Genomic DNA, 19,232 nt, shown 5'->3' with positions numbered 1-19,232 from the left:
TAATGTTTATTTATTTTTCTGAAAGAGAGACAGAGCATGAGCAGGGGAGGGGCAGAGAGAGAAGGAGACACAGAATCTAAAGTAGGCTCCAGGCTCTGAGCTGTCAGCACAGAGCCTGATGCGGGGCTCAAACTCATGAACCAAGAGACCATGACCTGCGCCGAAGTCAGATGCTTAATTGACTGAGCCACCCAGGTGCCCCAATCATAGGGTAGTTTTGAGGATTAAATAAGGTGGAGTGCTTAGAAGAATACATGACACATATATCTGCCACATAACAGTAGCTATTCTTATTAGTAAAACAGTGTGCCTTTAACAGAACTTCAGAAGTGAGAAAAACAGTTTAGGGGTAAGGGTACAAAGAGTGTTTAGTTTGGCATTTAGTGGAGCTACCAGATAGGCCTTGGGGAAAAGGCTTACACTGAGGAATCTGACTCTTCCCACTTCTCTGCGCTCCCCGTAGTCCTCCCATCTCCCACCAAGATCCAGTCACACTAGCCCCTTTCAGTTCCTCCAACAGGTCAGGTTTTTCCTACCTCAGGACCTTCCCACTGCCATTCCCTCAGCCTAGAAGGATAGAGAGCCTTGACAAATATGTAATGATTCAATAGCATTTGGCACTCTTTTAAAAGTTAACTCCGGGGCACCTGGGTGGCTCAGTTGGTTAAGCGTCTGACTTCGGTTCAAGTCATGAACTCACAGTTCGTGGGTTCGAGCCCCGCGTCAGGCTCTGCGCTGATAGCTCACAGCCTGGATCCTGTTTCAGATTCTGTGTCTCCCTCTCTCTGCCCCTCCCCTGTTCATGCTCTGTCTCTGTCTCCAAAATAAACATTTAAAAAAAATTTTTTTTAAGTTAAATCCAGGGGCACCTGGGTAGCTTAGTCAGTTAAGTGTCTGACCAGCTCAGGTCATGATCTCACTGTTGGTAGGTTCCAGCGCCGTGTTGGGCTCTGTGCAGACAGCTAGGAGCCTGTAGCCTGCTTTGGATTCTGTCTCCCTCTCTCTCTGCCCCTCCCCTGCTCATGCATGCTCTCTCTCAAAAACAAACTTTTTTTTTTTTTAATTTAAAAAATAAAAAAATCAAAGTTAAATCCCTAGGAATGTATAAGGTAAGAAAGCAAAGTGGAATAAGATAAAAGGAATGAGCACAGAAAAGAGGAACAGCAATTGCAACGGACTATCCAGGGGGGTAACCAGGATACTTGGAACGAAGTTTTTAAGGAGATGGGTAATGTTCTAAATGCTCAGAGGAGGAAAGGAAAATGAGGATCACTGGATTTGGCAATAATTCTGAGGAAGAACTCTGAGAAAGTAATTGTCCACGATGTTGAGAGGGGAAGGCAGCAGAGGTCAGACAGTTAAATAAATCAACTAATATAAACTGATTTACCAAAAATGTTTGATAAGGGAGAGAAGCAGAGCGCAGGGAAGATGACTGTAGCAACAGACCCTGTTTTTAGGGTTTGGGTGGGATTTTTTGGTAGGAGGATAATAACAATGGAGAGGAAAACAAACTAAGATACAAACGGAATAAAAACATGAGGCTAGATCTTGGAGACATTGTGCATCTCTGCAGTTTTAATGCCCACAGTGCTTTTCACACGCGTTACCTTGTCCCTCAGCTCTCTGATGATACATCCTCTAATTCAGTAGTTCTCAAAAGTGTAGTCCCTAAACCAGCATCATCAGCATCAGAGGGAACTTGTTAGAAAAGCACATTTTTGAGTCCTACAACAGATCTACATAATTGTGCGGGTTAGACCCAGCAATCTGTGTTTTTAAAAGTCCTCCAAGGAATTCTGAGGCTCTCCAGGTCCCCGCAAGGACCACACTCAGGAGAAAACGACAAAAGACCGCTGCAAGGAGTAGCGGCCACAGTTGGAGGGCAGAATTTTCTTCTGAACCTTCCATCTGGATCTCCCAACCTCCTAAGAGAGGCAGTGCACAACCCCAGCCACCCAGCGGCACCTCAAAGCAAAGTCGCCTCGCTTCGGACTAGCCTGAGCGAGTTCTACCAACCCCAACGGGAGCGGAGGTCAGCTAAGGACCCTTGGCCAAACTCAGCCACCGCCCTAGAAAGGGCCCGAGTGCACCAAGTCCTCAGGCTTCGACTTCCGGCGGGGGGGGGGGGGGGCGGGGGTCTGCTGGGAGGGACTCCGGGCTGCCGTATCCAAATTCTTCAGGATTGGCGGGGATGGGGGGCGGGGTATTTGTTCTTCTAACCCCTCCGTGTGCTACGAGGCGGCAAGGGGCAGAGAGGGAAGAAAGACAGGCTAGGATAGGATAAGTTTCCGCAAAACCTTGAACCCAGTAAAGAAACAAAGAAGACTTAAAAACCCTTCTCCCTGTCCTTTCCTACTTTCCCACCCCGAATCCCAAGGAATGGAAAAGGCGGAGGCTCAAGGCCTCGTCTAAGGGAGACGCTGGGAGGACGCTTGAGGAAGAAATCTCGCGATAGGAGGCCGGCCGGGGCGGGGGTGACACCTCTTCCCTCCTCCTCGCGTTAGTTCCGGTCGCAGAGGAGACACCGCCGCTGTTGCCGCCACATCGGGGATTTCTGGCTCTTTTCTCTTCGCCTTAAAGTCGGTGAGGCGCGACGCTCGCCTGTCCCGGGACGAGGTTGTGGCCCTCAGTCGCCAGACAGGGCAGGGGGGTGGGGGCCGGCAGGTCTGGTGTGGCCCGGCTTGTATGGGTCTGAGCCGCCGCCTGAGGCCAGGCGGGATCCGGGGCCTGGATTGGAGGTCCACTGCCGCCACCTCAGCAGGGAGGTCGAGGGTCTGCGGCCCGGACCGGGACGTGGGGGCCCGGGGGTGCGCTGCGGCGCCAGAGACCGAGGGACCCCCCACCCCCCCCCGCAGCGGCCTTGCCTGGCCTGGGTAACAAAGCCGCTGCGGCCTCTGTTGGGTGATGTACGCGTGGGGGGTTCTGGCGGGAGGGGCGGGGGAGCAGCCACCACCTCTGCGGCCGCCTCCACCACCGCTGCTTTCGCTGGAGGGCGGGCGGATGTACGGGGCGGCGGGGCCCCCGGCGCGAAGCGCCTCGGCGCCTGTGGTCCGCTCGTTGCGGCGGCCGCCACCACCGGCGACGGGGTCAGTGGAGAAGGGGCTGCGGGCCGAGAGCTCGCCCCTGCGGCGCCCCGCAGGGGCCGAGGGGTTCTGGGTGGGGGGTGGGTTATCTCGTTCGAGCGGCAGACACAGGAAGGGTGTGGATAGGAGACACGTGCTCGGGGAGGAGACTTGGATTGCAGGGTACGGGGCAAAGGAGGCTAGGCCGGCTCTCAGTTCATTTTGCAGGCTGGAGTGGTGCAAGCGGCCGCTGCAGTCACGGGCACAACTTCATAGGGTGGTGCTGCTCATAGGCCCACTGTAGAAAGGATTCACCCTTTGACGGTGTCTGAAAATTGACGTACACGGTTTGGATACCTCGCGGCAATGATGGCAATCTCGCTTAGACTTATGTGGTGCTTAGAAGTAGTGGAATATGCAGGCGAATTCAAAGAGGAACGAGGAGGAAACCAAACAATTATGTTTATGATGGGTGATTTGCCCCTAGTCACTATGGTGCTGCTATAAAGTCTTTTAAAAGTGTACTTCACCGTACATCTTCAGAGTTTCTTGTAGGGAGAAATGCAGGATTTGAAGTTACATTAATTCTTGGTGTCTGCCCCAGGTACTGCCAGGCTGAAAGTGTTATATTTGATTTATATTGTGACTACACCAAGGTTTGATGCTTTGTTTTTAGAACAAAATGTTATGGCACTGATATTTTTAAGGCTTTATTTTCCTTTTCTTAGGGTGTCTTTTATGAATAATCAAAAGCAGCAAAAGCCAACGCTATCAGGCCAGCGTTTTAAAACCAGAAAAAGAGGTAAATATGTTTTAAAGTCTCTCTCCAAACTTCCAGAATAACTTTGATATCTTGGTTTTTCTGCCAGGCAATTGCTTAATAGTAAATCTTTTGAGCGAAAATATCAGAAAGGAACTTGAATTTCTAGTTGACTGCCATTTCAGATATACCCTTAATATTTTTACTGCTTTTCTAAGCCTTTAGTTTTTAGTAACAACATATATATCTCTAAGGTTAGTGACTGGTCTTTTTATTGTGAGGATAAAGTACCTTTTTTTTTTTTTAAGTATGGAGTGCATTTTCACTAGCTAAATTTTATTTAAGCAGACTTGCTTGAGGGGAAAAGTTAATTTATGAAAGGGAGCTCCTAATGCAATTGCTGATTTTTCCCAAACTTTGTGAAGATTTCTGAGAGAAAAACCAGACTTTACACATGGAAGCTAATTATGGAACAGAGTTCACACTGTCATGTCTTTTGAAATTAAATACTTCTCACAGACAAGTACTAGAATTCTGTTAACTGCTTCTATTAGTGGGTAGTTAGGTGAATATTCTGTAGCAAAGCACTTATTAGTGATACAAAGTTAAGTGGGGTGTGGTCTCATATATTTTGTATTGGGCTTAATACTTTCACCAGGATTTTTCAGTGTTATTGTTCAAAAGCCATATTGACCTTATTTTACAGGAGATTTTGAGGAAATAGAACTGGGTCAGCTACTGGTTATAAATTGTTTTTTTCTACCCTGGGTAACAGACACTTTGAGATATATATTACATAATCTTTTGTAATCCCTGATCATAGACTGTCCTCTTGTAGTGGGGAGACTAAACAGTGATTTGATTCTAGTCTTTTCAGATTTCTTTAGATTTCACCTGCTAAATAAATTTTCTCAAGAGGAGGAAGAAGAGTTGGAAACTGAGCAATTCAGCAGTAATAGGGAAAAGCCTGTATCCCCTTGAGGATGTGGTGATACCAAGTCATTTTATTGTTATTAGCATCAGGAAGAGGTGTCACTTCCCCAGTTCCACATTGAGATAACTCATGCCCTCCTAGTTCCTCATGGTGGGGTCCTGGGTAGCATGAACAATCATCCCAGTTTGCCTGGGACTGAAGACAGGACCTAGGCTTTTCAGTGCTAACACAAAGTCTTGGGCAGACAGGGAGGAGTTGGTCACTCTAGGGCTGTGTGAAAATTACGGTAGCATCTAACCTAGATAGGGAAGTCAGCAAAGGCTGGGTATGTCCCTAAGGCACTGTTAAGTACCAAATGAATGATTTAAAACAAACATACAAACATAAAGTGTTATGGGCATTTAAAGAAAAGAATCAAGAGCTCCAGCATTTAGACAGAATTTCACTCAAGAATAAAATTTACCTGAAGTTTAGAGGATGTCCTAAATTTCAGAAGAGCCCAGAGGCAATAGGAGAGCATTTGGAGTAGAAATTGCCTCCTGGCAGTAGGAACACACTAGCTCATTTAACTCCTCATTTATGAGACTTGTGTGAAAAAAATAGTAGGAGAAAAGCCACACAATTCTTGTGACTAGGCAGTCATGCCTTGCATTTGCAGAGGATATGTGTAGTCTTTTATTGTGTCTGCTTGCATTGCAGGTCTTGGGTAAGCTTTGTGTTTTGTTTTTTTCAGGTGTTGAAATAAATGAGATTGTGATACATGTGGTTAACTTATTCAGTAGTTACACTTTCATAAGGTGGTGGTTTCATGGCATTTTGGTAAGCCTTTTAAAACTAAATGTTGTGGGGTTTTCCCCCCAGATGAAAAAGAGAGGTTTGACCCTACTCAGTTTCAAGACTGTATTATTCAAGGCTTAACTGAAACTGGTACTGATTTGGAAGCAGTAGCAAAGTTTCTTGATGCTTCTGGAGCAAAACTTGATTACCGCCGATATGCAGAAACACTCTTTGACATTCTGGTGGCTGGCGGAATGCTGGGTAAGTGTCTGGGTTTTGTGGGAAATGTGATGTATAGAGATTATGTGGAATCCAGAACATGGACTGTTTGACAAACCTGTCAAATTAGGGTGGCTTTGTTTTTGGCTTTTTTACTTTCTTAGGATTTTTCCATTCCCCCCGCCCCCAGGTCATAGTAGTTTAGCAAATTATCTTGCTCTGTCTAGCTTTATAGTTGAAATCTGTTAGAAAATCATAACATTTGGAGATGACTTTTCTGATATGTACATCCCTACTACATCCCCAATCAGTAATTTTTCCAAACTGTGTTTGAACACTCTCCATTAATGGAGAAATCTTAGCCTCTTATGTAGTCTTATGAAATACTACTTCTGTGTGCCTGAGGACTAATCCTACATTCTTCAGTACATTAGCCACAATCACTTAGAGTTTGGCTAATATAAATTGAGATGTCCTATAAGTGTCAAATATACGTTGAATTTTAAAGACTTGATATAAAAAAGAATGTAAGACATGTCAATAATATTTTGAATACTGAAATGTTAGAATCAATATTTTTGATATGTTGGATTAGAGTATATTAAAATTGCACCCTTTTTTGGGGGGGTGGGGAGAGAAAGAGCCTGAGCCAGGGAGAGGGGCAGAGAAACTCATTTTTTTATAAGGAATAACTAAGACAGTTTACAGGTTTTCTTAATGTTTATTTATCTTTGGGGGGGGGGGGGCACAGAGTGAGAGAATCCCAAGCAGGCTCTGCACAGAACCCAGTGTGGGGCTCAAACTCATGAAGTGTGAGATCATGACCTGAGCCAAAATCAAGAGTTGGACGCTTAACTGACTGAGCCACCCTAGGCACCCTCGGAGGAACTCTTAAGTAGGCTCCACGCCCAGCGGAGAGCCCTGACACACATGGGGTTCTTAAAACTGCAAGATCATGACCTGAGCCGGAATCAAAAGTTGGGCACTTAACTGAGCCACCCAGGTGCCCCTGTTTTTAATATTTTTAATGAAGTTACTAGAAGATATAAAATTACATCATGTGGCTCACATTATGTTTCTGTTGCACAGCACTGCTCTAACTTCCACCTCCACCCTCACCAGCTCAGGATGTCTTAAAAGAATGTGCCATTTAGTTAAATATCTTCAAATGATGGTGATAATTTCATTTCCACAGCTCTTTAAGACATTTCAAAATGTTTTCACAGTGATATGATACTGATCCTCAGGGCCAAGCTGATAGAATCAGAACTCTTATTTGTAAGCCTGCAGAATGGAGGCTTAAAAGGCTTCAGTAACTTACATGCAGTCAAATAATTACTCAGTGGTGGAACCGAGGAACTTAACGTTCATATGTTCTAATATATTCCATTATATTAGCAGTTTGTAGTAAGAAATACCTATTTTCTATTTACAGTACTAACCCTAAATCTGCTTTTAAAATCCTTTTTTAAACCTTTACTAAGGAAATTTTCAAATATATCCTAAAGAGAATAGTAAAATGAACTTCTTGGCTGTTACCCTACTTAATTGTTAACAGTCTTAGTCTGGCTGTGTTCCCCCTGACTTCATCCCCCTACCCCATATTTCAAAGTGTATATCAGACTCACTTTATCCATAAATACTTATAAATGTATATGAAAGGTAAAGACTAACTTGTAACTTTTTATGGCCCAGCCTCTTAGGAAGCTTGAAGGGTTGTTTTCTGTATGGAAAGTTATGTTATCAAAAACAACTTAAAACATCTCCACTTGAGTGACACATTTGGTACTGTTGAATGGTTAATGCAGTGAGTTTAACTGGGTTGCCGAAGGGGGTTATTCTCTCAAGTTGTTTCACTTTGTTCACCAACCAACCATGTTGCTTTTGAGATAGTGACTTTGCTCTCAGATCATCTTTTAGAATTTGTATCATTTTATTTTATAATGAGAATCCTTCTAGAAAGTAAGATTGAAATAATTACTAATTTTAAATGAAGGTCACTGCAAATTTTTTGTAAAATATACCTTAGCCCCAGGTGGTACACTGGCAGATGACATGATGCGTACAGATGTCTGTGTGTTCGCAGCACAAGAAGACCTAGAAACCATGCAAGCATTTGCTCAGGTAAATGAAACTATATATTTATTTCAGTTAGCTATTCTCCGTCTGAATAGGAGTAGTCTGCTTTTAAGAGGTTGCAAATAGAAAGTTGAAGGAATCTGAACTGAAGATTTAGAGATACTTTTTGGTGTAATATTAACGAACTAGAAATTTCAAATGTGTTGAGGAAAACAAAGTAGAAAAGATTGAATTATTTTCCTGTTTGTCCCTTTGGAATTAATCCATTTTTAAGGAAAACCCTCAAACTGAAAAGGAAAATCATTTCCTTGTCATTTCATTCAATTAATGTTTATTTTTTTTTTGAGACAGAGAGAGACAGAGCATGAGCAGGGGAGGGCAGAGAGAGAGGGAGACACAGAATCCGAACCAGGCTCCAGGCTCTGAGCTGTCAGCACAGAGCCCGATGCGGGGCTCGAACCCACGAACTGTGAGATCATGACCTCACAGTTAAGTTGGACGCTTAACCGACTGAGCCACCCAGGCGCCCTGCCTGTAACTTTTTAAAGATGAATGAGTTAATAGGCAGATTAGCTTACCAATCAAAATTTCATTCAAAGGTTTCATACATAGTTTGTGTTATTGTAAGCAAAGAATTCAAGTGCTCCTAACCTAGAAATTTGTTACCTGTCTTTGGGAAAGTAGAACTGTATTCTCTGATCTTATTCTGTTAATAATCCTACAGATGGGTAAATGACTTGTATTTAAGCAATAAATAGTCCTTGCTTTAATATCTGGCAATAAAAATCTATCATGGGTGGCTATTAAAGTGTTATATTGTAAGTTTTGAGAGCTGACAGATTCTTCCCAAGCGGGCTTTTTAAATAGCTTGTAAATTCTTATATCCAGTGGAAGTTTCCCTTCTTTGCTGCTCTAAAGATACTGTGAGATACTCAGATCTTTTAGGAATCTGGCATCTGTAGATATCAAGTTATTAAATTCTGTTACTGTTCTTCGTAGGTTTTTAACAAGTTAATCAGGCGCTACAAATACCTGGAGAAAGGTTTTGAAGATGAGGTAAAAAAGGTATGAACAACAGTATGCTTTGTGGATTCAGAAGGTTGGGGTCAAAGAGGGGAACATTAAATCTTAATTTTGCCACAGATTTGAGAGGATTTTAGGTGTTTAGGTAGACTGTCATTGAAATGTGATTTGGGGGTGTATCATTTAGTTTAATTTGCTACGGGGGTGTATCATTTAGTTTAATTTGCTACACAGTGTTTCCTAGCTTTGTGTCCAAACAAGTGGCAAAAAACTAAAGACCAAAATGGGGTTTGTTCAAAAGATACAGTAAGATCAGAGTTAAGCAGATTGAGAAAGAAATTTAGCATACTTGCTATTGAAGTCTTAGATAGTCTATATATAGGTAAATGAAAAAATGTAGTAATGTTAATAGTAACATCAGGTTTCAACCTGTTCTAATTATTAACTCATGTAATACAGAAACCCTGTGAGGCAAGTTTTATTATCCACATACATATATGTGAGGAAACTGAGGCACAGAGGATAAGTAACTTGCTCAGGATCACTCAGCTAGTGTTACTATAACTAAGACTAAAACTTGGATGGTTAGACCCCAGAGCCCACACTTTTAATCAGTACAGGTTGCTTTACTATGTCTCTTTATATAATACAGTTGCTCTTTTAACCTTTAACTATTTACTTTTATAGCTGCTGCTGTTCTTAAAGGGTTTTTCAGAGTCGGAGAGGAACAAGCTGGCTATGTTGACTGGTGTTCTTCTGGCTAATGGAACACTTAATGCATCCATTCTTAATAGCCTTTATAATGAGAATTTGGTTAAAGAAGGTAATCAGCCTTTAGTAAAGAATTGTCTTTAGTTGTGTATCCTCACGATACCAAAGAGCATGAAAGATGTACTGATATAAAAACTAGGATATAACTTACATAGATTTGATTTGTGTAATAGTCTTAGTTTTTTAACTATCTTTAAATTTCATAAAATAAAACTCATTAGATATTTAATATATACCTTTGGCTATCTTTAGGTATATAGCACATGTGGTTATAACTTAAAAAGAGAAATGTCAGGGAAACCCAGAAAGCTTAATTCCAATTGGGAGACTTGGGAAAGTCAGAGAAAGTGGCTTTAGGGAGAATGTCAAGCCAAAAAGAAAATAAGTTGCCTGATGTAATTTTCATAGTTAAATAATTCTGTTAAAATAAAAACAAAACTTTTTTAAAACTAGACTTCTGAGTGTTTAATGTGCCCTATTTCCCACAACAGCCCTGTCAAGTGTAAGAACTGTTACACTCATTTTACACATTAGAAAGCAGTTTAATAACTAAAAGTACCTAACTAGCAAATGAGACAATAGAGAAATTGGAGTGAAATGGTAAGCAGCTTAGTGGCAGAGGGAAGTTTGGGGGATAAAGGGAGTAAGTCTGTGGTTGAAATGGGGAGATAGAATGGTTGAAATCCACTTGTTTCTGCTAAGTAAGCTCTTTTGTTCTACAGGGGTTTCAGCAGCTTTTGCTGTAAAGCTCTTTAAATCATGGATAAATGAAAAGGACATCAATGCAGTAGCTGCAAGTCTTCGGAAAGTCAGCATGGATAACAGACTGATGGTTTGTAACTTTTTTCATTCTTCCCATTCTTGCCAACACTTAAAGTGTGACAAGGGAACTTTCTCATTTCTAATCTGTGAAAAGAAGTGGTTTTTTACTGATACTATTTAAAGACCACTTGACCAGATTAAATTCTCCTTTCAGGAACTTTTTCCTGCCAATAAACAAAGTGTTGAACACTTCACGAAGTATTTTACTGAGGCAGGCTTGAAAGAACTTTCAGAATATGTTCGGAATCAACAAACCATAGGAGCTCGAAAGGAACTCCAGAAAGAACTTCAAGAACAGATGTCCCGTGGTGATCCATTTAAGGATGTAAGATATTTTTGCTTAAACCATCTTTACGAACTAACTAGAACTTAAATAAAATTTTAGAAAAAATAAGCCATCTCTATGATTTTTTATTCACTTGAGAAGCTTTAAGGTATTTCACCAGAGTGAGTTTTAATTAGTAGCTGTTGAATTATGTGCTGGGGCTTTTCATTAGCCTTCTTCACATTTAATGCTTTACTAGTGCCCAGAAATTATAGGGCTTGGGGATTTTGTAGGGTTCAAGCCAGTGAATAGATTTTATGTTTCCATCTCCATCCTTTTCCAACTGGTTTGCCTGTGTGTAAATTAAGGCTTGGACTAGAGGTCCATCTCTTCCAGTTCTAAAAGTTCTCTGATTATATGTGGTATACGTGTGGTTCCATTGCCAGTTGTGTTTTTATGTTTTTGTAAAAGGTCTAAGATTGATGTGTAGAGTATACATATCAAAACTGATTTACTAAATTGGGATTCTTTTTGCAGATAATTTTGTATGTCAAGGAGGAGATGAAAAAAAACAACATCCCAGAACCCGTTGTCATTGGAATAGTCTGGTCCAGCGTAATGAGCACTGTGGAATGGAACAAAAAGGAGGAGCTTGTAGCGGAGCAAGCCATCAAGCACTTGAAGGTAAGTCTGACTTCACCTTTCTTTGGCTCACGGTTTAAAAACAAATACATGTTTAAAAATAGCATTGGCCTGAAATTTGTTGTTTGCTTTTGAGGGAGTATTGGAAAATATGAGCATTCCTTATTTATTCTCTAAAATACTAATACTGTATTGACAGTTGTCTGGAATCCCTGGTGCAGACAGTATTGCTTGGTTGGCTTAGTTGCTTAGAGAGCCTTCTGCTTAATTTAAGTTTCCATTACATAGAATATAATTTACAGTGATTTTGAAAGATCTGTTATGTTCTGTATTTTAGGAATTTTGAAATGGCTGGTCATTATAAGAAGTGACTACATTTTTTTCTCTTTTCCCTTTAAAAGCAATACAGCCCTCTACTTGCTGCCTTTACTACTCAAGGTCAGTCTGAGCTGACTCTGTTACTGAAGATTCAGGAGTATTGCTATGACAACATTCATTTCATGAAAGCCTTCCAGAAAATAGTGGTGCTTTTTTATAAAGGTAATTTAAATTTTGGATTTTGTGAATACATTTAATAAAAATCCTAAAATACTCCTCTAATAATTTCAGTGAGTCTGAACATTAGCTCCATAAAATATTTTACTCTAATCATAGGACTGAATTGTCTCTAATTGAATTGGGTGCTTTTTAGTGTATTAATATCCAAACATCTTTAAACCTTATTAATAAGTTAAAATCTAAAACCTTCTTGGTGTGGCCTCAAACTTTGTCTCCTGTTCTCTACCAGTTCTCTTCCCCAGACACACTCTTCACATCTCTGTAGTCTTTGGCCCATGACAAGTTGACTTCCCTTCTTCACTCTACCCCGTTAGCCATCTTGTCCTTCAAGATCAGTTCAAAATGCTCTGGTAAAACCTTCTGTTTCAGTTATTATTCCCTTTTCTGTGATCCCTATTTCAGAAAACTGATCTAAAGTGGTTAATAAAGATAAGGACTTTGTTGGGAGAGAGCCCATTGCAATATATGTAGATTACTATCGTTGTTAATAATGTTTGGGTGTTTTTAAACATCTGTTTTTGAGAGCATGCTCGTGAGTGGGCAAGAGGCAGAGATAGAGGAACAGAGGATCTGAAGTGGATTCTGTGCTGAAAGCAGTGAGCCAAATGCACAGCTTGAACTCAGAAACTGAAGTCATGACCTGAGCCAAAGTTGGACACTTAACAGACTGAGCCACCCAGGCACCCCTGTTTTTTTGTTTTTTGGGTTTTGGTGTGTTTTTTTTTGTTTTTTTTTTTTTGTTTTTGTTTTTTTTTTTTTGAAGGGGGAGAGTGTGCACACGCAAGCTGGGAGGATCCCAAGCAGGCTCCACGCTATCAGCTTAAGCTCAGAACCTATGAGATCATGACCTGAGCCGAAACCAAGAGTCAGATGCTTAACCTGCTGAGTTTAATGAATTATTGATCAAGTATCACTGATTACTTAATCATAAGGTTTCTCAACCTTGGTATTCCAGATATTTTGTGCCATTTAACTCTTGTTCGTAACAATCCTGTGCCTTATAGAGTATTGAGTAGCATTTCTCCTCAGTGTAACAATCAAGAATGTCTCTAAACATTGTCAGATGTCCCAGCACGGGGATGGGGTGTGTCAAGTTACCTTCAGTTGAGAAAGTCACTGGTTTAGTGAGTGTTTTTCCTAGCTGTAGGTTCCTATGTTGGCAAGAAGTTGACAAAACATTTCTTTATGTAGGTTTCTCATTTTATCTTTTCTATTTTTCTTTAAAAATTGAAGAAACCAGTTGAGTGTTTTGAATACAATTATTGTTTTTACTTGACTTCAGTAGGCTATTTTTTACCATGCACACATCTGTACCTTACGTGGCATCTGACTCTGCCTGAAAAACTCCCAGATGTAATGATGACTCTCTTTCTAGCTGAAGTCCTGAGTGAAGAGCCCATTCTGAAGTGGTATAAAGATGCTCATGTTGCAAAGGGGAAAAGTGTCTTCCTTGAGCAAATGAAAAAGTTTGTAGAGTGGCTCAAAAATGCCGAAGAAGGTAAGTCTTTTACTTGGTGCAGTTTGTTTGGTAAGCTGGAGAACTAATTTTAATGTGGCCATTGTATATGCCACCTTTTTTTATTCATATACCATTCTGTACCTTGAATATAGACTTTCATTCATTTCTGACAGATCTGCAAATACTCATTTACTTTAAGGCAGGTAGGGAGAGCTTGACTTTAAATATTGAAGTATTTTGATGGCTTGGCCATTAGACATTCTGAGGAGGAAAATTGAAAAGATTGAGGCTTTAATATTCATGAATTTTGAGATGTATAAATGAAGGCTTGTGAATATCCTCATAAGTGGGGGATTATTAATAATATATCTTAATTATATTAAAAATCTTCAAAGTTATAAATGGGGACTTTTGTTTTCTTTTATTGTATAATGCTTGACTGCATCTTTTCCCCTTTTCTAGAATCTGAGTCTGAAGCTGAAGAAGGTGACTGAATTTTGAAACTACACCCTCAGTAAAGCAAACAGGAGTTGTAGATAAAATGTCATGTCTCATGTGTCCTGGTTCTTACATCTTCCTACCTCCCTATATCAAGCATGATATAAGGGCTTTCATGGCAAATTTTATTTTAAATGTTTCTATGGTTACTGGAAATGTTGGGTTTAGTTTCTAAAACCATGTTTTAAGTAGCTACAGGAGCTATAGATTTGAATCTAATGTTGCATTAGTCTTTTCAGTTATCTTCTACCTCCTGTATTTTCTACTGTAATAATGTAATTTAAGGCCTTCCACAATGAACAGTTCACTTTATTCCCTGGGTTTTCTATATAAACAGTTTTCAAGATATGATTTGGTTAAAAATAATTTGTTATAAAAATTCTGTTTGCAAATTAAACTGTAAAAGTATCCAAAGTCTCAAAAGGCAATGATTTGTGTGATAATTTAGTATGCCCAAAGCCCTGCTCATCAATGAAAATCTCATATACAGTAATTGAATTCATTAACATGAATCTTGAGTATTTGGACCGTTGCTTGCATGTTGGTATTTTCTTGCATTTTTAACCCTGGATGTCCTTGAGCTCAATTGTTTGCTCTATGGTTTTTATTCTTTAGTAAAGCCATGGAGAACAAGCTTGAAAGTGAGTTGTTTGGGAAATTGTGTATGACAGAGGTGGTGGGAAGAAGAAAGTTGAGCTTGTTCTCATTAAAAACTTTTGCATTCAGTTTGTATCTTTCCAGGCAAAACCAATGGATATTCTTTTCATACAGCCATTTTCAAATGTACCTTAGAAAAATCTTGTCATTTAAAGTATTTTACGCTTGTCATGCACTTAGATTGAAAGGAAAGGGACTCATAAAATAGTGTGCGTGCCTGCCTGGCTCAGTTAGAAGAGAGCATGTGAATCTTAATCTCACCATGGATTCGAGCCTCACATTGGGTGCAGAGATTACTTTTTTAAAAAAATAAAAATAGTATGAGTAAAGGAAGTGACTATCAAATCCCAGGAAGTTGTTAAATATTAAGTGGTCAGCATGTTCTGAGACTCTAAATGTAACTCATTTCCTCTTGCCTTAGAGTATTTGTTGTAAAGAATGAAGTGCAATGATACATTCCCACTTGATCATGTTGGATCAACTTCATTCTCTTGACATCCTTTTAAATAACTCAAGCATCTGGCTATTAACAATACCCTAGTTTCCATCTTTTTAAATTGCCATGAGCCAAATATCTCTTATATACAAGTGATCCATTTATTTCAGTGGCTGCCTTTTAATTTCCATCTTTCTTTTCTTGCTGCTACCCGTATATATATTATATATATGTTATATATATATATAACATTATATATATATGTTATATATATGTATATATAACATATATATATATATATATATATAGTCATTAGAAAACAAAAAATGACCACCACTTTGGTGGAGAGACTTCATATTAATAAAGTGAACATTTTGAAAAGGTTTTTTTTTTGTTGGGAAAAGAAACCAACTTAGAATGATGCCACCACACTGAATGGAAATTGCCCCTTTCAAAGGTGCCGTTCTTAGGAGCCAAGAATTCGGTGTTTAAAAGTTCATCTTGAGGGAATATGTGTAATATAATTTGAAGTAAAGGTGTAGTGACCTTATGAAGAACATAACTGATACCATTATGAATGGGGTGAAATTGTTAAAGGAATAACTTTGACAGTTTTAATGCACAGGCAAAATGTATTCACTAGGTTTCTACATAGTGATCTGCTTTTACTTTGTAATTTGTAGTCCTCAAAAGACTTTTTTTCAAAAATAATAAAGTCCATCCTTACGCCTAGGTTATAGGTCAGTCTTCTTTAGTTTTTTGTTGGTTTTTTTTTTTTTTGGTGTATTCCATGTTTATACCTAGGAATAGCTGTACGTTATGCGTTCAGACAACGTCTCTACTGTGCAAGCATTTAATAATCGTCCTTTTCATCCTATGATTCCCTAACTATAACACCCACACAGAATTCCAGTGTAGCGGAAACTACATTAATATTTCTATAGCCAAACCATTGCATGTTACTGTCGTACAAAGTGTACCCTATTTTATTATATACTGTGTATAGTGAAAGAGTGTGTAGTCTTCCAGAACTACATTATGATCTTTGTCTGATCATAGTTTTTTTCTTCATAATGACAAAGTAGTATTTACTTACTACAATGTTACAGTAAATGGATAAGTCACCTGTGATACTATAAAGAAAGGGAATGCTTCCTAAAGACTACAGATTTCATTTTGAATTATAAGTGGAATTTTGGAACTTGGCTGCCAACGCCCACCTATGGCCTCAAATATTTACTGCTTAATCTAGATGTTAAAATTGTACTTGTAATTATAATTGGATAATGTTAGCTGATTTTCCTAACTTGGTGTCAGTTTCCAAGGATAAGTCGTCTTTTAAGTGCCATAATTAAATATGCTTAGAGCTGATCCTAAGTTTCTTAATTATTCTGGGAGTATTGTCCTAGAGATATTTGTTTGTTCTTACGAAAACTCCAAATACAAAAATGCCACAGGAAATTTTGACATAGCATAGTGATGGTGGGGAGAGGAAATGCGTGTGACTAAGAGATGTATCTGTGTTGTACATGAAAAAGAATAAGGGTGATTGGGGGGGGAGCACTTCTCGGGTGGTATCACCCCTATTGTGACCTAATGTATCTTTTTAAAGGGGAGGGGACCTGAAGATAAACATTTTCATTGGCAGATATATCTTTATGTATATCCATATCCTGAGGCAGTATTTTAATCATTTCCCATTGGTTTTGAAGATTTTAACAGATTGTTGATTGTAACTGTATCATAAGTAGAATCATTTGGAATTCTAATCTATAAAAATCAATTAAAACCCTGTGTAGCAGTTTATAATTAAAGTTGCTAGGCATAACGCTTAGATAATGGTATTGAAATTTTACTGATGAAACTACAGGAGATTCAGGAAATGACAGAACTGTTGGTTGGCTTTAAGTGTAACAGATGCCAAAATTTTAGTGTGCAGTATTACTTGGACTACTGAATGACCTTTGTAAAAATTTTCCTCAGATGCTATTTACAGGTGCCATGTGAAATAGGTAAAGCATTTGTGAGAGTTCTGGTAAACTGCCTTGCTATGATTTCTTTATGTAAAGTAGTAAGTAGTCCTTTAGTATTGATATAAAGTGTTTCTGTTTACCAGCTTACTGAGGCCTAAAGGTTTAAAATATAATTAAATAATAGGTTGTTCAGTGGGCTTTATTTAGGTGGACTCTAGTAGATGTGATAAGTACTTTTAAAAACGAATTGCAGTGGATATGAGCTAAACCCAATCTTTTTTTTTTTAATGTTGTATTTTTATTTATTTTGAGAGAGGGAGAGGATCTCAAGCAGGCTCCACATTGTCCACGCATTGAGCCTGACGTGGGGTTCAATCTCACAAACCGTGAGATCATGACCTGACCCGAAAAATGAAGAGTCAGCCTCTTGACCAACTGGGCCACCCAGGCACCCCTGACCTAAACCCAGTCTTACCCATACAGTTATACATAATTACGAAACTTGGTGTGGATCAGAAAGGTTTCCCAACCCCCTTTCCTTCCCTACTTTCCCTCCCCTGTTTTAACTGGGCAATTAGCAGCCATATCAAAGCCAACCTTTTTGATTTCCATGCATTTATATTTTTTTCTTTAGAATTATAGTCTCCTCTCTCCCAATAATTGAAAAAAGGATGAGGATACTTTACAGATGCACTCAGTCACTGTCAATTTAGTAACTTTTAAAAACCTTATATAAATTAAAAGTTCAACTGTTTGTAGTGCCCTAGAGGAAACACTAGTAAAAAATCTGCCAAGTCCTTTGTTTTGTAGACTGTCTAGAGGGACCAAGACCTTGTTCAAACTATGATCAGAATGTTTATGGTTGTATTAGTGCAGGCTTGAGAACTGTGAATTAAGTGTATACAGTGAATTTGGGATGTTACAAAGTTATCAGATACAGTTGAGCTGTTCCATTTCAGGAGTTTCCGGTCTGTGTGACCATTTTACAATACTGAAGGGAAAAAAGTTTAAACCTTTTTTTTTTTCTTTTTTAGTTAAAATTTCGAAGGCTGTGCTTAAACACTTGACTTAGAGGTAAACCTATTGTGTGACCCATTACAGACTGCAGCCTCTATTACTTCAAAAATCTGTTTTGTGTTCTCTGGCATCTTAAGAATATTTCCTCTGTAAATACACCTCATTTCCATTCTAGTTAGGAGTAACGGACCCCGGCATGGCAAACAGTTGAAGAGCGGAGAAAACTGGATAGCTGATACTACAGATAGTTGTTGGACCACCTCCAGTCCAGCCATCCAAACCAGTAATTCCATTGCTGCATTATTTGTGTTAACTGTGAAATTGGCTTCTTGTCTGTACCCTTGAAGTTGAATAAAATTTCATGAGATTCCTTGTTAACTTAGAGAAGCAATGACTATTGTTGCATTGGTGTATGCTAATAACTTACAAGCACTGGAGTTGCTTCTGGCTCCAGTCCTTGTCCTAGTCCTTCCAGTTTTCCCCCTGGCGTTTTGAATACCATTGAAAGGCCTATTCCTCTTCTTTTTTGTCTGGACCACTTTGGCTGTTGTTTGGCTCACATGTACTTCAAACTTCTCCAAATGCTCAAAAACTGCAATCATTTCTCTTCATGAAATACTAGTGCCATCTACCCTCCCTGGAAAGTTTCAGCTCCCCTCCCTTCAGCCCTCACATCTGATGGGTCAAGTTCTGTCCATTTCAACTCCAACTCTAATTCATCCCACCAGTGTCTGTTAACAGCCGGAGTAGTCTTTAATTCAAGTAAAACTACTTAAGAACTTTCTGCTGGAGGGACCTGTGTGATTGATTTTTTAGCTAAATCTTCCTTTTTCACTTATTCACCACCCCCCCCTCAGTGCCCAGCATCCGATAGTACTTATCAAGTAGTAAGCATTAAATACTACGTAAGTGAAGAAATGAGAACAGGGATGACCGTGCTTCTTGGATCTAGTCAGAATACCGAAGTTGAGGATGTGAAAAACTAGAATGGATGTTTGCATGTACAATGAAAGTTGTTCTGTGATTTTGGAATATTTATTTAGAAGCAACTTTGGTAAGGTTGAATCCAAGATACTTCTGTGGCAAGGATTGCTGTGACTGATGTGACCTGGCTGGACTAAGAACCTGTCAACAATTCGTAAATGTGTGTTGTCAGGTGCTCTGCTGAGCTTTAGCACTGTGGTAACAAACAGGACTAGATGCCAAAATTCAGGCCTACAGGAGGGAGCTAATCACAAGTGAGGTGAGAGCAAAACCAAAGGCATGGTAGGTACTGG

At 39.5% G+C, this 19,232-nt stretch overlaps 1 protein-coding gene across 5 annotated transcripts; it reads left to right on the top strand.

Moving 5' to 3' along the window:
- The first annotated feature begins 2,316 nt into the window (after positions 1-2,316).
- BZW1 (basic leucine zipper and W2 domains 1) lies at positions 2,317-18,333 on the top strand. 5 transcript variants are annotated; one of them, XM_058709806.1, is made up of 12 exons: positions 2,317-2,582; positions 3,794-3,867; positions 5,621-5,797; positions 7,785-7,879; positions 8,834-8,899; positions 9,545-9,680; positions 10,351-10,460; positions 10,605-10,775; positions 11,253-11,399; positions 11,759-11,897; positions 13,291-13,413; positions 13,837-18,333. In XM_058709806.1, the coding sequence occupies exons 2-12, from the start codon at positions 3,804-3,806 to the stop codon at positions 13,866-13,868; spliced, it is 1,260 nt and encodes a 419-aa protein (XP_058565789.1). In that variant the 5' UTR covers positions 2,317-2,582; positions 3,794-3,803; the 3' UTR covers positions 13,869-18,333. The 5 variants fall into 5 exon arrangements, with proteins under 5 accessions (XP_058565789.1, XP_058565785.1, XP_058565775.1 ...); XM_058709802.1 differs by having other exon boundaries at positions 2,317-2,619; XM_058709792.1 differs by having other exon boundaries at positions 2,318-2,586.
- The last annotated feature ends 899 nt before the right edge of the window (positions 18,334-19,232 follow it).

The sequence above is a fragment of the Neofelis nebulosa genome, chromosome 2, assembly GCF_028018385.1.
Source record: "Neofelis nebulosa isolate mNeoNeb1 chromosome 2, mNeoNeb1.pri, whole genome shotgun sequence".
Classification (NCBI taxonomy): Eukaryota; Metazoa; Chordata; class Mammalia; order Carnivora; family Felidae; genus Neofelis; species Neofelis nebulosa.
The sequence above is the reverse complement of the archived record's forward strand: the minus strand, read 5'-3'. Positions and strand labels throughout refer to the sequence as shown.

Bases quoted from the DNA above. Each gene is read 5' to 3' on its own strand.
- BZW1 (XM_058709783.1), top strand. From the start codon at position 3,004: ATGTACGGGGCGGCGGGGCCCCCGGCGCGAAGCGCCTCGGCGCCTGTG. The intron at 3,090-3,793 runs GTCAGTGGAGAA...TCCTTTTCTTAG, and splicing joins CCGCCACCACCGGCGACGGG to GGTGTCTTTTATGAATAATC. The intron at 7,880-8,833 runs GTAAATGAAACT...TGTTCTTCGTAG, and splicing joins CCATGCAAGCATTTGCTCAG to GTTTTTAACAAGTTAATCAG.